The sequence below is a fragment of the Acipenser ruthenus genome, chromosome 17, assembly GCF_902713425.1.
Source record: "Acipenser ruthenus chromosome 17, fAciRut3.2 maternal haplotype, whole genome shotgun sequence".
NCBI classification, from domain to species: Eukaryota; Metazoa; Chordata; class Actinopteri; order Acipenseriformes; family Acipenseridae; genus Acipenser; species Acipenser ruthenus.
In genome coordinates, this window is record NC_081205.1 from 13,292,698 (window position 1) to 13,311,669 (window position 18,972).

Consider the following 18,972-nt stretch of genomic DNA (forward strand, 5'->3'; position numbering starts at 1 on the left):
TGTCAAGTGAGTGGATTCAGCGTCAATAGCTCCAAACAACGAGAGGCTTACAGACAAAACAACAAACAGACAGAAAATAAGACAAAACTATATTCAAGCACAGTAAATTACCTGAAAAAAACGATTCATGGTATAGTTTATAAAATATAATAAAAATACTTCTGACTGAAAAAAAAAATCACAAAGCACAAACAGCATCCCCAGATCGCTGTTAGTCATGATGTAGAACAGAAAAAATAGAACAAACTCATTTCAAGAAAAAGACTAATACCTGTATCTATTCCACATCGAACAAGCTGAATCTGTCCAAGTCTGTTCGCCTCACGAAATTCTGCCTTTACTGGACACGGTAGTATCACAGTCATGAAAACAAACTGGACAATCAATAAGGTCGTATTAGTAAGCAGTCACATGGCAATCATATAAAATGTGAATATTAAGCAGTTAGGGCAATTGCATGAAAATACCTAGCCCTAAAAATAAACTATTATTATTATTTATTTCTTAGCAGACGTCCTTATCCAGGGCGACTTACAATTGTTACAAGAGATCACATTATTTTTTACATACAATTACCCATTTATACAGTTGGATTTTTACTGGAGCAATCTAGGTAAAGTACCTTGCTCAAGGGTACAGCAGCAGTGTCCCCTACCAGGGATTGAACCCACAACCCTCCAGTCAAGAGTCCAAAGCCCTAACCACTACTCCACACTGCTATTAAATACCGGTTGAGTCAATCCCTCGATCAGTTAACGGATATGTCGATGAAAGTTCAGTTCCGCTCTGGTGGTGACCATATTAGTTTCCTGTGCACAATTCAAACTGGTTATTAGTACCGTGGAAAAATAATAATAATAACGCAATAGCTGACAGCACTGTGGAACACTTAAAATGTCAAAATTCAGAGTATGCGCTGTGAGAATGCATGGAGGAATGACTTGGCTTCGAAACGACACAACCCGTTTTAGCGAGATACCCACAGCAGCTGCAGCGAGTGACGCAACCGTGCAAACAGAGACCCAGCTACTGCCGCACTGAGTTCATAAGGAGCCCGGCTGTACAAAGAAGAGCGCAGGACCGGAGAAGCTGCGTTTATGTAGCATACTTGGGAGGGACATCGTTTTGAAGTTTTTAAAATCCAATTTTTTGAAGTAGTCGCGTGTGTGGTCTGTCTCAGTTAAGTTTTAGACCGTTTAAACGTTACACTAATGCGTACAATACTGTCATGTATTTGCTGTTTGTTACGCAATTAGCATATTCATTGAAGTTTTTGCCGAAGTTATTAATACACGTTTGAATATTAAGGTCGTATGTATTAAATATAGTTACATATATAACTAGAGATGATGTATTATGTTTTTTGTGTGGTGGATGTAGATAGCAGGCTAAAGTCTGTCCGTCTTTCACAAATGTCATTGCCAGTTTGTGCTGCAATACTAACCCCAGCACTGTAGACGTACAGCACTATGGGGAGCGGTGTGCATTACAGAAAGGCTGTAGACTTACACCACTCCGGGTGCTTTGAGAATTACTTAATGTGTCGTTCTTTTATAGACTCACTTTGAGTTTGATTTTCTGTGGAGCTGTTATTTTTTTAACGGTGTCTACATGAACACAAGAAGGAGCAGAGATGTGTTCGGTTTGGTACTTGGCGGGTCTAACTATAAACAGAATAAAAACATACTAAGATAACAACTATTTAGCCTACGTTTAATTAATCGTTTTTGTAATCTGCCAGCGGCTTCTGTTGCATACACATCGCTGATAATAGTGCAGATCGTAGGTAAAACCAATGTTCGTGTTGGGGTGCGTATTTATTTTTTAATCAATGCCATCCTTCTGGAGTCCTCAGAATGCCTTTTAATTTGTTTGTTTTTTTAAACCATTTAAATACAAAACCATAACAAAACATGTATACATGCCGTTTTTATTTTTCCTCGTTGCCTTTCATTCATTTTTCTGCACGCACTACTACTTTGTATATGATGTAGAATAAGTGATTGTAAACATCTAACACTATTACGTACAATACTCTTTCAAATAAACGTGTTATTATTTTGAATGTGTGGTTCTTAAGGACGGTATTATTGTCATTGCTTGCGCCCTGGCTCCTCTTTCTTTACAAATTAAGCACTGACTAGAAATATTCATAACGGGGTTCATGTAATGGGCAGAAAGTCACTTCTGTTAGGTGGATTTTTTTCCCCCACATCAAATATGCTATTATATCGATACATGTATTGACATACTGACTTTTTTTTCTTAAGTTGGGTTCATCCCTACAGACACTGGCTTTCAGCTCAGCTTACATAGGGAGGCTCGGTAAAACATCGCAACATGTGCATGTAGTACACACTTGTGTTCAGCCGAGGTGCCCCTCTTATGACAGATTCATTTGTTACAGAAAGGGCACCCTGACCTGTATTCAGAAGGGTTTACATAATACTGAACGCGTGGAGATGGAGTGTGTTCAGCATGCAAAAATCTGAGATGTGTTTAATTCTGAAACTTTTCATTTTCAGTAATTTAATGCATCAATGTTCGTTGACACCGTACATTATCTTTACTGTTGGCAGCAGTGGGGTATAGTGGTGGAAGACGTTCCTTCACTCTGTACGTTATTATCTTTCCTGTTAACAGCTGCAGAACAGTGACCAGCGGGGGAATGGTGGACAGACGAACTCCTGAGATGTGTGAGAAGGAGGCTGAGAGCCGAGCCTCCGAGGGACCCCCCTGGCCGGCCCGTTTCCGCAGCACCTCCTCCTGCTCCTCAGAGGGTGCCCGTGCCCCCTCACCTGCAGACAAGCAGCCCGCTGCTCCGGACGGGGGTTGGGGCTGGGTTGTGCTCCTGGCCACTATTCTGGTGCTGGCGCTGACCCTGGCCTTCCCCTCCTGCATTGGCATCTTCTACACGGACCTGCAGAGCCAGTTCCACGCCAACAACAGCGAGACCTCCTGGGTGCCCTCCATAATGACGGCCGTGCTGCACGCTGGAGGTAGGTACTCTGGGCGAATGTCTGGCTCGGTATGAAAGGGTTTATTAACCTGTGCATGCACATACTGAAGGGCCACATAATCGCTTTGTAATTGCACACGACCTGAAAGGTTAGGAATGATTGTATAAAATCGATTGTTTAGCGGGTTTTAGCCAAATGCAATCCGAAGCGTCTGTAGTTTGTTACAAAATCAAGGTCGTTTTTGAGCTGGCTGTTTAAAATACATTGTGGTCATGCCTTAGCCTCATCAGAATCTGCAAAAAGAAAACCCCACTACATAATTCATTAAACAAAGAACTCCATATGCAGAGTATGCCCAATAAAAAAATGCTTCTCTGTTCCGTGAGTTGGATGACAGAAGTGTACTGTAATGATATAAGAATTACTCTCAAAAGACTAGCGCTCTTAACAACAACCGGGTCGTCCCGCCACTTGTGTTGTTCAAACCTGAAGACAAACATGGCTTGGCAAAGGCAGCAGCAAAAACATTACTGTAGCATACAGTAGACTGAGAAAGCACAGCAAGAACTGTTTTTGACTTGCAAATTTGTAAATGGCCAAGTACTGTAATACAGTGCTTTATTGTGTAATAATGTTGACTGGTGTTCTTTGTGTAGTGTTAATTTACAATGCTCGCTACAATGTAGTGTAACCACTCCCATTGAGATACAATGTACCCTGGAACTAACTAAATGTGATATGACGTGCTGTACTGTATAGAAGCGACTGTAAATACAAGGTCTGTACAAGTGCTAACACACTTCCGTATGATAAGATCCCATACCTTTTTGTTTATACAAATGAAGCACTGTGTACAACAAATAATGGAGACGCTAAACAGTTAATGAAACTCTCGGTTCTGTCCACACTAAGGATCACTCTTACAATATTAGCTTCAGTTGAGTTCAGGTCTCCCCCACAGCTAGAGCGAATGAAAATGAATGAATCGATTGTGCGTGTTACATGAGAAAACTTGAAAGCAAAGCCAAGGTCATTGGAAAAGGCAATTAGGGTTGGGAAATAAAGAAGTTAGAGATAGGGTTGGCATTGGAGGTATGTTTGTTTGCTAGTTAATTGGGAGAGTGACATGCACATTTCAAAACTTAATCGAATAAAAACTCACAAGGCACTTTCCAACAGAGACACTCATGGCAGTAGACTTGAATATGGAACTGACTCCAGACCATAAACGGATTGAAAATAAAATAATAATGTACTCTGCCATCACATCCCCTGCTTCCAGCAGAACCCCGTTACTAACTCAGCATTCCCAAGCTCGGGGGGAATACAAACATTATAAACTAGAAAAGGAATGTAATAAAACAAGTAAATGACGTTTGTGTGCTGTGGTGGTACAGGGAGCTAGGAGGTAGGCACAGGTGATGCAGCCTATTGCATGCACCTGAAAGCTCTTTGTGTTGGGAGTGACTCAAAGCCTTATCTTTAGTTACAGTTAATTTGTAGTTTGCGTGTGAGACCTGGATCTGGTACCGTAGCGCTTTGGGAGTGACAGTGTTTGTGTTTCCCCACGCTACAATAAGATAAGTTTATCTGCTGAATCACACAGTTGGGCAACCCGCTTTAACCTCAGCCCCACTTACTTGCCGGATGAAGATGGCACAGACGACTCACTAGTCAAACTGTGCTGCTCACAAGGAAAAGGATTTTAATGGGAAGCTTTGAACCAGCTAACATAAGTTTATACATTTATTTTGGGAACCTTTTAGTCATAAAAAATATATATCCATTGACCCGTCCCATCCCCCTCTTAGTGGTCATTGATTTACATACCTCCCTCCCCCAGTCACCACCTTACTTCAGTTTCCCCGTGGTCAATCACACGGTGGGGACTATCCAAGTGGGGTTGAGGCCAAAATGTTTCATGTTGTTCCACACTCCATAATTATCAAATAAACACCATTCATTACACATTCTGTGTTGTGAGGGTTTTACAAGAGTAAGAGAAAGGAAATAGAGAAATATACGTAGAGAGAAAAGGGAAGTTGATTGTGTAGGTTTCTGGTGAAGCAGTGTGTCTACTTGACTTTCTGATGGCTGTTTGCAGTCCTGGGTGATGCTGTGTGTTTGCTGAGTGCCTCTCTCTTGCTCGCAGGTCCGCTGTGCAGTGTGCTGGTGCAGTGATGCTGTTTGTTTGCTGAGTGCCTCTCTGATCCTGCTGTGCAGTGTGTTGGTGGAGTGATGCTATCTGTTTGCTGAGTCCCTCTCTCTTGCCCGCAGGTCCGCTATGCAGTGTGCTGGTGGAGTGATGCTGTGTGTTTGCTGAGTCCCTCTCTCTTGCCCGCAGGTCCGCTGTGCAGTGTGCTGGTGGAGTGATGCTATCTGATGGCTAAGTGCCTCTCTGATCCCGCTATGCAGTGTGCTGGTGGAGTGATGCTGTGTGTTTGCTGAGTGCCTCTCTTGCCCGCAGGTCCGCTGTGCAGTGTGCTGGTGGAGCACTATGGCTGCCGTGTGACCGTCATGTTGGGCGGGCTACTGAGTGGCATTGGCATGGCAACCAGCTCCTTCACTCAGTCCATTGGCCAGCTCTACATTACCGCTGGCGTAATCACAGGTCAGTCAACCCTTTATTGACTGCCTCAGAGTGTATTTTGGTTGCTTGTTTTACACCTCCTGTCTAATGTTTTCAGTGTCATCTACCATGCATAACACAAGGGTTACTCCTACCGTAATAAAACTATAGAGTAACAAATATTAAAACAACCTGCAATTAAATAAAAAATGTAGCATAATGAAAAATCATACGAAAACCGAATATGTGATCAATCACATTAAACACAGCACATGTAGCAAAGTAAATCAACCTTTTCAGGTCAGTTATATAAAGTTATTATATTCATTTCACAAGAAGGCCATAATGGGGCTTTGCTGTAACTAATCCCTATTTCAACCGCACCCCAAATATTGACAATGGATACAATTAAGAAGCAATGTGCACCAGCAACTGTAACTGAAAGCAGAACACATTGTTTTCATACCAGCAAACTTTAACCTGGACCTATAACCTCAGAACTGGCCCATCCAAGGGCTTGTTTCAGGACTGGGCTTCACCCTTTTGGCCACTAAAGGGACTGTGTAGAATGGGCTTAATAAAGATCCAGTCCAGTTAGATCTGCAGAGAGGTTGACAGAGAGCGCACTTAATGTGGAGACATATTAAGGTGTTCGCTGGAGGGAGTTTACTGTAGTCATTTACTGGAGAAGCTACACTGACTAACGGGCTGGCTGTTGACACTACTGTGCCAGTACAGTAGCCCTGGAGCTCAGCCTGACCTCCTGTCTTATCATGGTATCCAGAAACAATGATCCCATATTCCACAGCCTGCTCACTGAAGAGTGGAGCTGATCGGAGGCTGCTTTCCATTGAAAATGATTCAGAGCCAGAGCCAGTGCTGCCTGTTGATTAGCCAGGTGCAGCTGCTGAAGAGCCCTGTGTTTTGTTGCTTTGTTAGCAGAGAACAGTCTGACAACAACACTCTGATGCTCTCCATGAATGCTCTGTAATTATTTATCAGAAAGCACTTTTGTTTTGCTTTGTTTTAAGGGAGCAAACCTTCATTTATTCACAATGCAGAGCAATCTTGTTCCTGATTGATTATTCATACACATAAAACTACAAAGAGCAATTTGAGTATTGCTGTGGTTATGTGTCTCTGGTCAGTTTCAATTGTACTGTTCTAATAGAACTGTAGCTGCTCAACTCTGCAGTGCTCAATTAAAAATAAATCTGCTACTTTGCAAAGTCATTGTATAATGTTGGCTCTTTGTCGGTCACTTACTGTACTTAACTTTGAAATGAAAGCGCGTAAGTGACTAGAATAGTCTTTTTTCCTTATTGTACTAAGAATTATGACTTGTCCTATATATGACACATTTATCATGTGTTTAGGAATGAATTAGGGGAACATTAGTTCAACAAAAATGACTCGGCAATCTTTAGTTCTTTATCTAAAACTTACAAAACGTCCAGGAAAAGCTTGCCTGTGTAAAGGTGAAAGTTGCACTGCTCTGTGTGCTCATTATCTGTACCGTAACTAGTAACAGGCGGAGCTGTGAAAGAGTAAATAAACGAGAATGCCAGTGGCAGGTTGGAAACGATTGCAAACATACTGCTGTGTGAATGAGCTGACCCTCTCCTCACTCATTGTGTGAATGAGCTGACCCTCTCCTCACTCATTGTGTGAATGAGCTGACCCTCTCCTCACTCATTGTGTGAATGAGCTGACCCTCTCCTCACTCATTGTGTGAATGAGCTGACCCTCTCCTCACTCATTGTGTGAATGAGCTGACCCTCTCCTCACTCATTGTGTGAATGAGCTGACCCTCTCCTCACTCATTGTGTGAATGAGCTGACCCTCTCCTCACTCATTGTGTGAATGAGCTGACCCTCTCCTCACTCATTGTGTGAATGAGCTGACCCTCTCCTCACTCATTGTGTGAATGAGCTGACCCTCTCCTCACTCATTGTGTGAATGAGCTGACCCTCTCCTCACTCATTGTTATTCAATCAATCTGCAATATATACACCCCGGGGAATTACGCAATTACACGCCCGCGTAATTTTACGCATAAAACGTATCACCGCGCATAGGCACGTAATATTAAATAATATCGCCGTAGGGCACCAGGTACACCAATAATGTTTTTCAAATCCCAAGTAATGTTGTTGAAGCTGACACCCTGGGATCCTTCAAGAAGCTGCTTGATGAGATTCTGGGATCAATAAGCTACTAACAACCAAACAAGCAAGATGGGCTGAATGGTCTCCTCTTATTTGTAAACTTTCTTATGTTCTTATAAATGAAGTAACAAATACAGCTGATGCTGAGCGCAGCAACTCTCGGTATAATCTTGTCCTGTCCGGTCAGAGGAGTTCTCTTTCAGAAGACAAACTGAAAGAAAAAATTCCATTGTTTTGTACTTATTTTTTGTTATTTATTTATTTATTTTACTTATGCTAGTGTTTTGATATCCAGTATGAGAGATTTTTTCTGTGCATAATTCCCTGGGGTGTAAATATATAAAAGCTGCATGTCTTGTTGCAAGCTGATTATGGCAGGTGTCTCTAATTCTAAACCCCAGCATTACAATCCCAAACTACAGCTCTGAAAAAGGGGAAAACAGCATTGCAACACAGCCACAGATCCGTGTGTGCAGAGCACCCGGTAATGAAGTGCACAGCGATCCTTTACAGAGGGAATCCTGTGGGTTCTGTATTTACACACTCCATCCACCCAAATAATCTTATAAATACCAAATTTAACAAAGTTCAGTTTTACATTTTCATTGTGTACCAAAAAGATCCACTCAAGATGCGGCAATTATATAGAATGTAAGAAATGGTATGGTAAAGCATGGTATGGTAAAGCAAATTTAAAAACCTGGTGAACTGCGTAGTATAACCATGGTAAAACGGCTAAGTGAATGTGTACATTTACAGTAGTATACTGTTCTAAGGGTTATGGCCCTTGTTGAATAATTCTTGGTACACAATGAATATTCACTAACCTGGCTATCTCGTCTCCCTCTCTTATTTCAGGCTTGGGATTCTGTCTGAGCTTCCAGCCTGCCATCGCCATCCTGGGGCACTACTTTGTGCGTCGGAGAGCCTTCGCCAACTCCCTGGCATCCACGGGCACCGCCATTGGCCTATCCACCCTCCCGCTCTTCGCCCATTTCCTGCTGACCCACATGGGCTGGCGGGGCAGCTTCCTGATCCTGGGGGCGGTGCTGCTGAACTGCTGCGTGTGTGGAGCTGTGATGCGGCCGGTGCACCAGGGGAGCAAGAAGCCAAACCGGACCAGGGGCCAGCCGGACAAAATAGAGAACGAGCTGTCCAGCACCGGACATCACAGAGCCAGCGGGAAACTAGCAGCCTTCCTGGCCGCACTGCAGAAGCACATGGCCTTTGATCTGTTCTGCAGCAACAAGCGGTACCAGATCTACAGCATCGGGGTGACCTGGATGATGCTGGGCTTCGTGGTGCCGCTGTTGTACCTGGTGCCCTACGCTACCAGCCATGGCATGGAGCAGAAACGGGCCGCCCTCCTGCTCTCCATCCTGGGCCTCATCAACATCTTCATGCGCCCGCTGGCCGGCATCATCTCCGAGCTGCACTGCTTCTCAGGGAAACACATTTACCTGTTCAGCGGCGCCGTGCTGGTGAACGGCCTCAGCAACTGTATCTGTGGCATCGGGGCCAGCTTCTCTGTGCTGCTGGCCTTTGTGGGGGTCTACGCCCTGTCCATGAGCTTCATCGGCTCGCTGCTCTTCCAGGTGCTCATGGAGATCGTGGAGATGCCTCGATTCCCCAGCGCACTCGGCCTGATCACCATCATGGAGAGTGTCACCCTGCTCATCGGTCCCCCCCTGGGTGGTGAGGATGGGGAGAGGGGGAGAGGGGGGGTTGTGTGATGAAGAAATACTGTTAATGCAAATAAGCTGCATTCATTCATTTGTTGTTTTGCAGGTTGCCTGTACTATACCCTCTCCCAATGACACCCAGTGTGTGCCCCTATTTAGTTTAGTAACTGTAGGGTCAATGACACCAGAGCCTTTCTGAAAGTGGGGTGGCCAAGGTGAGGGGGGTGATGTTATCAATGATTTTCAGAAGTAAAGGAAAATATTATTTTGAGAATGCACTTTAGACGTAACATCTCATGAAGTAAAACTAAAATAAATAACCAGATTACAAAATGGAGCCATAACATAATGCTAGACATTATTTGTCTCCAAACCCACCCCCCACAAAACTGCAAACTTACACTTACCATTATTGGCACTGTAGTTTCTAATCAACATTGAGGAGGTAAAGGGTTTTCCCAGATAAGAGCCATCAACCATAATTAGTATTTTGGATAAGGGCGTCTGCTAAGAAATAAATAATAATAATTTCCCCAGTATTGGGGGAAAAACAGCATTGAAATGTTTTGAGAAAACTTAAGGAGTTCACCTTGAAGAGTTACTCTGCTGTTTAGTCACAGACACAGCTGCTTGTTACAGACAGAAGCACTTGTATAAATCCTTTATGTGCAATTTAACATTAACTGACGTTTCAGATCGTTCCAAAAAACTTACGCCGTGTGTCACTGGCACCGCAGATGTTATGTAAAACATTTAAGATCTATAGGATCAGTCAGATGTTTCTGAATGTGGATGATGAGGAGGTGGTTTAAACGCTGTTCAGTCATAAGAACATAAGATCATAAGAAAGGTTACAAATGAGAGGAGGCCATTCGGCCCATCTTGCTCATTTGGTTGTTAGTAGCTTATTGATCCCAGAATCTCATCAAGCAGCTTCTTGAAGGATCCCAGGGTGTCAGCTTCAACAACATTACTGGGGAGTTGGTTCCAGACCCTCACAATTCTCTGTGTAAAAAAAGTGCCTCCTATTTTGTGTTCTGAATGCCCCTATATCTAATCTCCATTTGTGACCCCTAGTACTTGTTTCTTTTTTCAGGTCGAAAAAGTCCCTTGGGTCAACATTGTCAATACCATTTAGAATTTTGAATGCTTAAATCAGATAGCTATGTAGACTTTTTTGTTCAAGACTGAATAGATTCACTTATTTTAGCCTGTCTGCATACGACATGCCTTTTAAACCTAGAATAATTCTGGTCACTGTTCTTTGCACTCTTTTCTAGAGCAGCAATATCCTTTTTGTAGCGAGGTGACCAGAACTGAACACAATATTCTAAGTGAGGTCTTACCAATGCATTGTAAAGTTTTAACATTACTTCCCTTATTTAAATTCAACACTTTTCACTATATATCTGAGCATTTTGTTGGCCTTTCTTTATAGCTTCCCCACATTGTCTACATGAAGACATTTCTGAGTAAACATAAACTCCTAGGTCTTTTTCATAGATTCCTTCTTCAATTTCAGTATCTCCCATATGATATTTATAATGCACATTTTTATTGCCTGTGTACAGTACCTTACACGTTTCTCTATTAAATGACCTTTGCTGCTGTAATGGTTTTTGCCACTCCTATTTTTGTGTCGTCTGCAAATTTAACAAGTTTGCTTACTATACCAGAATCTAAGTCATTAATGCAGATTAGGAATAGCAGAGGACCTAATACTGAACCCTGTAGTACACCACTGGTTACCTCACTCCATTTTGAGCTTTCTCCTCTAATCAGTACTTTCTGTTTTCTACATAAACCACTCTCTAATCTATTTGCATGAATCCCTACTGCGTTCAGTTTGAGAATTAATTTTTACGTGGGACTTTGTCAAAAGCTTTCCGGAAATCTAAATAAACCATGTCATATGCTTTGCAATTATCCATTGTCGATGTTGCATCCTCAAAAAAATCAAGCAGGTTAGTTAGACACGATCTCCCTTTCCTAAAACCATGCTGACTGTCTCTCAGGATACTGTTACCATATAGGTAATTTTCCATTTTAGATCTTATTATAGTTTACATATAATAGAAGTAAGGCTTATTGGTCTGTAGTTACTTGGTTCAGTTTTGGCTCCCTTTTTGTGGATCGGTATTACGTTTGTAATTTTCCAGTCTCTCGGTACAACCCCTGTCTCAAGAGACTGGTGCATGGTCCTGGTTAGCAGTTTGAACTTCTTTAATTTCTTTGAGTATTATTGGGAATATCTCATCCAGCCTAGGGGATTTGTTTTTGTTAAGAGCTCCTAGTCCCTTTAACACTTCTGCCTCTGTTATGCTAAAGTTATTTAAAACTGGATAGGAACAGGTCGACATGTGGGGCATGTTGTCCGTATTCTCCTTTGTAAAAACTTGTGAAAAGTAATAAGTAATATTTGCTATTTTTTTCTCTTCATCTATGATGTTGCCATTTGTATCTCTTAGACATTTTACTTCTTTCTTGAAAGTTCTTTTGCTGTTCTAATATTGGAAAAACTTTTTGGAATTGGTTTTAGCCCCCTTGGCAATGCTCATTTCTATCTCTCTCTGCCTTTCTAACTTCCTTTTTGACTTGCGTTTGCAGTTCCAAGTACTCTTTCTGTGTACTTTGTTCTTTGTCCCTTTTAAACACTCTGTAAAGTGCCATTTTGGCCATTTTGTTTTAGATTTTGATTTGTCTACTTTTGGGATGTAATTGTTTTGTGCCTCTAGTACTACATTTTTGTTGGTACCAGTATGTTTGTTTCATACAACGTTATGTGAAAGTAGTGTTCTTATGAACTGTTCTCAAAAGTTAAAATCACCAGGATTAAACATTGACTCATTCATAACCTGTTTCTCAAGTCTTAAGAAGGGCATTTGTGTTTTAATGCAGATAATTATGCTTGAACAGTGGAAGCCTTTCTTCTATAACAGGTTTGTTAAGCAGGGAGGGAATCTCATTGAAATGAGGATTAGAGCACGGCAGCCTTGCATGCAGAATTTCTTCTTAGTCTGAATACCTCATTACACACAATACAGTCCACTGCGTTTCCATCGCTAATGTCCTACTCTCCTGCTGGTACTCAGAAAGGCACAGTCAGTGACCAGGCTAATTATAGACCTACAGTAGAAGACTCCTTGACATTACCCTGAAGCGCCTGGCTCCTTCACAGCAGAGTCCATGCTCTCTAATAACATTAAGGTCAGGGACGACAACACTGATAGCTGTAACACTTGGTTCCCTATCAAGTGCGAAATGTAAAAGATGTTCATCTTTGACTCGTATGCTTTGTGGTTCACTTCCAGCCCTTGCCTTTCCATTCAATTCAATGGGCTGTGATGTCAATTCATTACATGTTTTATAACAAGGACCAGGGGTCACAAATGGAGATTAGATAAAGGGGCATTCAAAACAGAAAATAGGAGGCACTTTTTTACACAGAGAATTGTTGTTGAAGCTGAGACCCTGGGATCCTTCAATAAGCTACTAACAACCAAACGAGCAAGGCCGAATGGCCTCCTCTCGTTTGTAACCTTTCTTATGTTCTTATAACACTGTGTAACAATTTTTTTTTTTTTTTGGTTCCTGGGTAGTAAGTGTTATTTCCTAATTGCTTATGCCTCAAAAGTATAGAAAATGGCTATTATTCCCCACAAACTTTGCTTTTGTGACCAGGACAGTGATATTTTGAAATTTACCTATTTTCCAGAACATTCCAGATAGATTCAGTGCTGAGTAAACTTGGAGTAACTTCTAGAACTTTGTAGAACTTTCCAGTAATATAAATAGTAGTATAAATACAGGGGCCTTAAGCCCACCAGTTCAGTTTAGTTCCAGCTGCCTAAGTGGATACATATCTGCATTTTTGTGAGATGGCATCAAGAGGCTGCAAGCATCCGGCAGACGCATTTTGAGACTTCAAAATGGTGGCATTCCTGTTGGGTCTCCAAGGCGGTTTTACCAAGTTTCCCTGCTATCTTTGCCTTTGGGACAGCAGGGACACCAAAGCGCACTACCACAGGCGGGACTGGCCACAGCGGACCAAGTTCTCTGGGGAGGAACAACGTCAAGTGGGAGCCACTGGTGGACCCCTGGAAGGTGCTGATGCCACCACTGCACATCAAATTGGGCCTTATGAAACAATTTGTCAGAGCTCTAGATAAGGAGTCGGCAGCCTTCAAGTACCTTCAAGACTTCTTCCCTAAGCTGTCTGAGGCAAAGGTCAAAGCCGGTGTCTTTGTCGGACCACAGATAAAGAAGATCCTGGAGTGCAACGAATTCCCCAAGAAGCTCACTAGTAAGGAGAAAGCGGCTTGGAACAGCTTTGTCGCAGTGGTTCAGGGCTTCCTGGGCAATCACAAGGCCGAAAACTATGTGGAGCTGGTTGAGACTCTGGTGAAGAACTACGGCACAATGGGCTGTAGGATGTCCCTCAAAGTCCATATCCTTGATGCTCATCTTGATAAATTCAAGGAGAACATGGGAGCGTACTCGGAGGAGCAAGGCGAGCGCTTCCACCAGGATATACTGGACTTTGAACGCCGCTACCAAGGACAGTATAACGAGAACATGATGGGAGACTACATTTGGGGGCTGATTCGTGAAAGTGATTTACAGTATAATCGTAAATCTCGAAGAACTACTCACTTCTAAATCTTTTGTAGTCATTTTTGTATTACTTTAGTATAAATACATGTTAATTTGGATTCATATGTTGTTTTTTTCTGACTTTAGTGAACGAAAAGACACAAATAGGTACATTTCAAAATATCACTGTCCTGGTCACAAAAGCAAAGTTTGTGGGGAATAATAGCCATTTTCTATACTTTTGAGGCATAAGCAATTAGGAAATAACACTTACTACCCAGGAACAAAAATTGTGTTACATAGTCTAATAAATCAGGTATGTTTAAAAGTTTAAGAGTACAATCTTTGTTTTTGTTATTTATAATACGTTTACACGCGGGGTAGGGTGTCTCTTATTATCACAGAAATCATTTTTTTAAACTGAAACAGGATTTTTGACAATGTAAGCGTTTCTAGGAAAAACAAACCAAAACTGAGAATCTAACTCATTCAAGAAACATTCAGGAGATAAAGGCAGTACAACGTGCAGGTTTTAATGTCAATAAACAGAAACATGATATGATTACAGATCAAACATCCGTTCACTGAAATCATACAGAGCATGGTCTCCCTTTCTGTACTGTGCGTCCAAGCTCCTTTCCCCTGCAGAACTTCCTGTTTTGCAGGCTTAGAAATGCGTGTCCTGTTCTGTTCTCATGGGAACCACGTCTAAGCAGGTGAAAGGGATTGTACTGGAGCATCTGTCCCTGGTGACCGCAGATACCTTTCTGAGAAGCGTTACGGAAATGGCCCAGGGTAACCACTGTATCTTTCCCTGCATCAGTAATTTACCCAAGACATTCAGACTTGATTGAGACTCACAACAGGCTGTCAGTTCAAAGCAGTATAAACTGAGATGGTTGCTGCACAGCTCTGATGGGTTTAGTTAGACTTCTCAAGCAGGTACAGCAGCTCTGTTAACCAAGACCAGGAGCAGAACTCCTTCCCTACTTACTGTTTGATTTTCAAAATGTGGTGGTATTAAGATCCAGCATTTGCCAGATCATTAAAATAGACCTCACTCCCTTGCTCTTGCTCTCATTTTTTGTCTGTAGTGTCAATTATTATTTTTTTTATTAAAAAGTGAAAAATACAGATGCAGTAGAATATAGTAAGTATATGTTTTGGAAACAGTCCCTCACTCATGCTGACTCCTGTCTCTCTGTGTTTCAGGCCTCCTTGTGGACTCCACTCAGGAATACAAGTATGTTTTTTATGCTTGCTGCTGCGCCATGGTTTCTTCTGCGCTCTTCATGGGTGTAGCCTTCTACCTGCTGGAACGGGACGAACGGAAGACCATGGACCCCCCGAAACACGCTGCCCCCCTCTCCCTGGACTGCCAGTACACTGGGATCACACCGGGGAGCAGAGCAGTGCAGAGGAGCGGCTCAGAGACAGAGTACATCACCAGCGTCTGATAGGCTCCACCTGCAACTCCCACACCCCATTCTCAGGGACCTGCCCCTCCCTGCTGCTCAGTCCACAGAGTTTTTTTCATTGTACTGTAGATGATCAGGATCACTGACGTCTTTCACAATCCAGTTTCGAGTTTCACAGTCCAGCCCGCGCTCCATCCTGGGATTGCTTCACAGTGTCTGATTTCAGGAAATGTGCAACACCACCACCAGGTACAGAGACCCTGTTGCATTGGCTGCTGATCAGGGTTTGTCAACTCAATATAGTTCCTTAAACATTTTCTGTGAGCATTGAGCATTCCTGATTGAGCGATTGAGCATTCCTGAGAAATCTCCTGCATCTGTGTGAATGTTTTGCTTGCTGCACAGATGTGATTTACATCACTGGTGGGATTCTTCTAGATTTTCTGTATGCGTGTCACAGCTTCTTTTAGCTTTCTTCAGTGCCTAGAACCTTTTTAAATATTATATTCCTTCCTCCCATGCCATGTCATAATTCTTCTTACAAGTACGACTCCCATTGCAGAGCCAGGTTCAGTAACTCACACTAGTCCTGCGTTTCCTAACTCACTCATTTAGATATATTACTGAAACTCAAGAGTAACCAGAAAACTGTAAATACAGCTGCAGGAACAGCTTCTAATAGTAAACTCACCTATTCATGCTGTGACAAGAAGTACAAATCCAAAGATGCTATGATGAGGCTGTATAATGCCCTGGTGAGACACACTTGGAGTACTGTGTTCACTTCTGGTCACCTCAGCACCAAAGGGACATTGTGACCCTGGACAGAGTCGAACAAAGAGCAACCAGACTAATCCCAGCAAGGCTTACAGGAATGAGCTTTGAAGAAAGACTGAAAGAAGTGAATCTATTCAGCAGAGAAGAAGAAAGTGGGGGCGTGGGGGCTTGCTTAAAGTCTTTAAAATCTTAAAAGTAATGCACAGTTACCCTAAACCAACACTTTGTGAAGCACAGAGGGCAGAGAACCATTTAGTTGATGCTGAACAGCTGGGGTCCTTGAAGACACGATTTGACAGCGTTTTGAGAAGAGTCAACTACAGTAAAACCTGTCTAGTCTGGCGTTGCTTGGGACCGGAACATTGTGCCCACAGTGCTGGATTACAGAGTTCATGTAAACTTTAAACACAACAATGCCTCAATAAAACGTGTACCTGTTCCGAGCCTGTTTGAACAGGTGTGTTCGTACCTGCATGCGCAATCCAGGTGCCTTCTGCTGGCATTCAGGGTTGCTGTGTTAATTTTCATTTGGCATCTTTTCTTTTCAGAATGTCTGAAATGGTTTCCCTTGCAATGTTGGAAATTTTTGTGTTGGTTTTGGTAAACGTTCAGCTTTTTTGATAAGTGCAATTTTTCTATCAAGAGCTAGCTGTTGTGAGGTAGACATTGTATTTGCAGTTCAGTAACTGCATAATTCAGAATGGAGCCAGTGGGCCCCGTGAGTATATACACAACGTCTTGCTTTTGTTTTGTTGTTTTTTTAATACTAGAATGCTACAGAATGCTGGTGTGCAGAGGGACTGGATTAGACAAGTTTTACTGTACTAGTTTACTGTTTACAGTAATGTCCTCCTCTCGTTTGTACATTTTCTTATCAGATCAAAACAGATTACTGGAATTCCTGACATCTTGTCATTTCAATAATACCAATTCACTGTGAGCTTCATTACCGAAACCAGAGGCCTTGCTTTCGCCTCGTGGAACTTCATGTTGTTAGTGCAACCTGGAGTGACTCAAACTGCTCTGCAATGGAGGTGAATACCGAGGAGAGATCCCAGGGGCTCCATGTTGCAAGCCAGCTCAGGCTCTAATGCACTTGAGAGGTAGCAGTTACAATGCCTGGGTTGGGAGGTTTGGGATGAATAACAATGTGAGCAATATGTTCATGAAATGTAGTCATTCCAGTTGGAGGTGTGTAGCTGGGAACTCTTTACCCTGATACATCACTTTAGTCTTGTTACTGCAGTTTGAACATAAAAAAGATTGTGTGTAACCAGCAAAACATCTCTTATTGCTTCAGGCGTTTTTTAAAAATAATATTTGTACCTGTTCTCTCCTGTTTTATCAAGCTTTACAAACTGTAGCCTGATGCCAAGAAATGAGGTGAGAGATCGTTTTGCTCGTGGAGTTTTAAATTCCACATGATTTTCAAGCTTGCAGTGCTCCTGGGACACTTACTTTCCAGACAATAGCACCCAAATCAGCGGGTGTTCCTGTTCGACTGACCGCCACGACAACAACCAGCTGTCCCGAGCACGTGAAGGGATTTACTGTCTTCAGTGCTGTCTCTATGGATTGTTCTGCTGTCCGAGCACGTGAAGGTATTTACTGTCTTCAGTGCTGTCTCTATGGATTGTTCTGCTGTCCGAGCACGTGAAGGTATTTACTGTCTTCAGTGCTCTGTATGGATTATTCTGCTGTCTGAGCACGTGAAGGTATTTGCTGTCTTCAGTATGGATTGTTCTGCTGTCTGACTAGCTGGGATGGTCTCGGAGGCTTCACATTCCTGTTAGAATATGAGTCTGTATTTTTGAGTCAGTAGGGTTATAGGCATGCGAGTACTTTTTCAACAGCGCTGTGTTACTATTCAGTTTGATGTACTGTATGTGTTTCTTTGGCTTGTTTCTGTGCCTTTTAAAATAACTACATCCCAGCTCAGAGGTGTGGTGCTCTCTCAGCGCGATTGTAGTGACAATTGATTGCATCACCTTGGGATAACCACCTCCCCCCCATACCAGAAGGTTCTCAGTTCAAATCCGGGCTCAGCCACTGACTCACTGTGTGTGACCCTGAGCAAGTTACCTTCTTGTACTCCATAAGTGACTCTGCATAGCAGTTATGATGCATAGTTCATCCCCTAGTCTCTGTAAGTCGCTTTGGATAAAAGCGTCTGCTAAATGACTAATAATATATATATATATGAATGACAAGTTTAAAACTCAATTTTAACTGATCATCTTGCGATTAGGTTTGACTGAAAACTCTGTGCCTCACATCATGATTTTACTACAGAACTCATATACTTGAATGTCAAAGTTGTATTGATTATTTAGACTTTTGTGATTTAAAGAAACAATTGTTTTTAAATATATATTCATATTTTAGAATATTTAATATATTTATTTATGGGGGAAAGTATTTTAATAGTTTCCATAATGACATGTTTAATCAAATTAAAATGAACATGTTGACACTGTTGTGGCAAGTGTTTCTTTTATTTTGTCCAGCCCGTGTGGCTCAGCAGCCTCTCAGTCATAGTGCTGGAGTGTAGTGGCAGCACACGGAGGAAAGGCACAGTGTATTGAAGCACACAGGACACAAAGGAATCAACATTCAGTTTCACCCATTGCATTCAAGGCACCTGTGTATTTGTTGAGTGTTATTTATTTATTTATTTTGAGAATCATACTGTATAGAGTGCTGCACAAAATGTTATTAGCTGAAACACAAAATTATAATTCGTACCATATTTCAGTAAAATAACCCTGGTGCCCCATAAAATGAGCCATTAAAGAAAGGACAGAA

At 42.2% G+C, this 18,972-nt stretch overlaps 1 protein-coding gene across 3 annotated transcripts in view; it reads left to right on the forward strand.

Annotated features, from left to right (window-relative positions):
- Positions 1-18,955, forward strand: part of LOC117423356 (monocarboxylate transporter 6-like) — a 38,120-nt gene extending 19,165 nt beyond the window's left edge. The window contains exons 1-5 of one of the 3 annotated variants that reach the window (XM_034038986.3): positions 785-1,179; positions 2,644-2,999; positions 5,428-5,571; positions 8,556-9,392; positions 15,185-18,954. In XM_034038986.3, the coding sequence (XP_033894877.2) occupies positions 2,669-2,999; positions 5,428-5,571; positions 8,556-9,392; positions 15,185-15,429 (1,557 nt within the window). In that variant the 5' untranslated portion in view covers positions 785-1,179; positions 2,644-2,668 and the 3' untranslated portion in view covers positions 15,430-18,954. Of the gene's footprint in view, positions 1-782; positions 3,000-5,427; positions 5,572-8,555; positions 9,393-15,184 lie in introns of those variants that run through there. The other 2 variants (XM_034038987.3, XM_058989995.1) reach the window with 2 other exon arrangements.
- Positions 18,956-18,972: the final 17 nt, after the last annotated feature.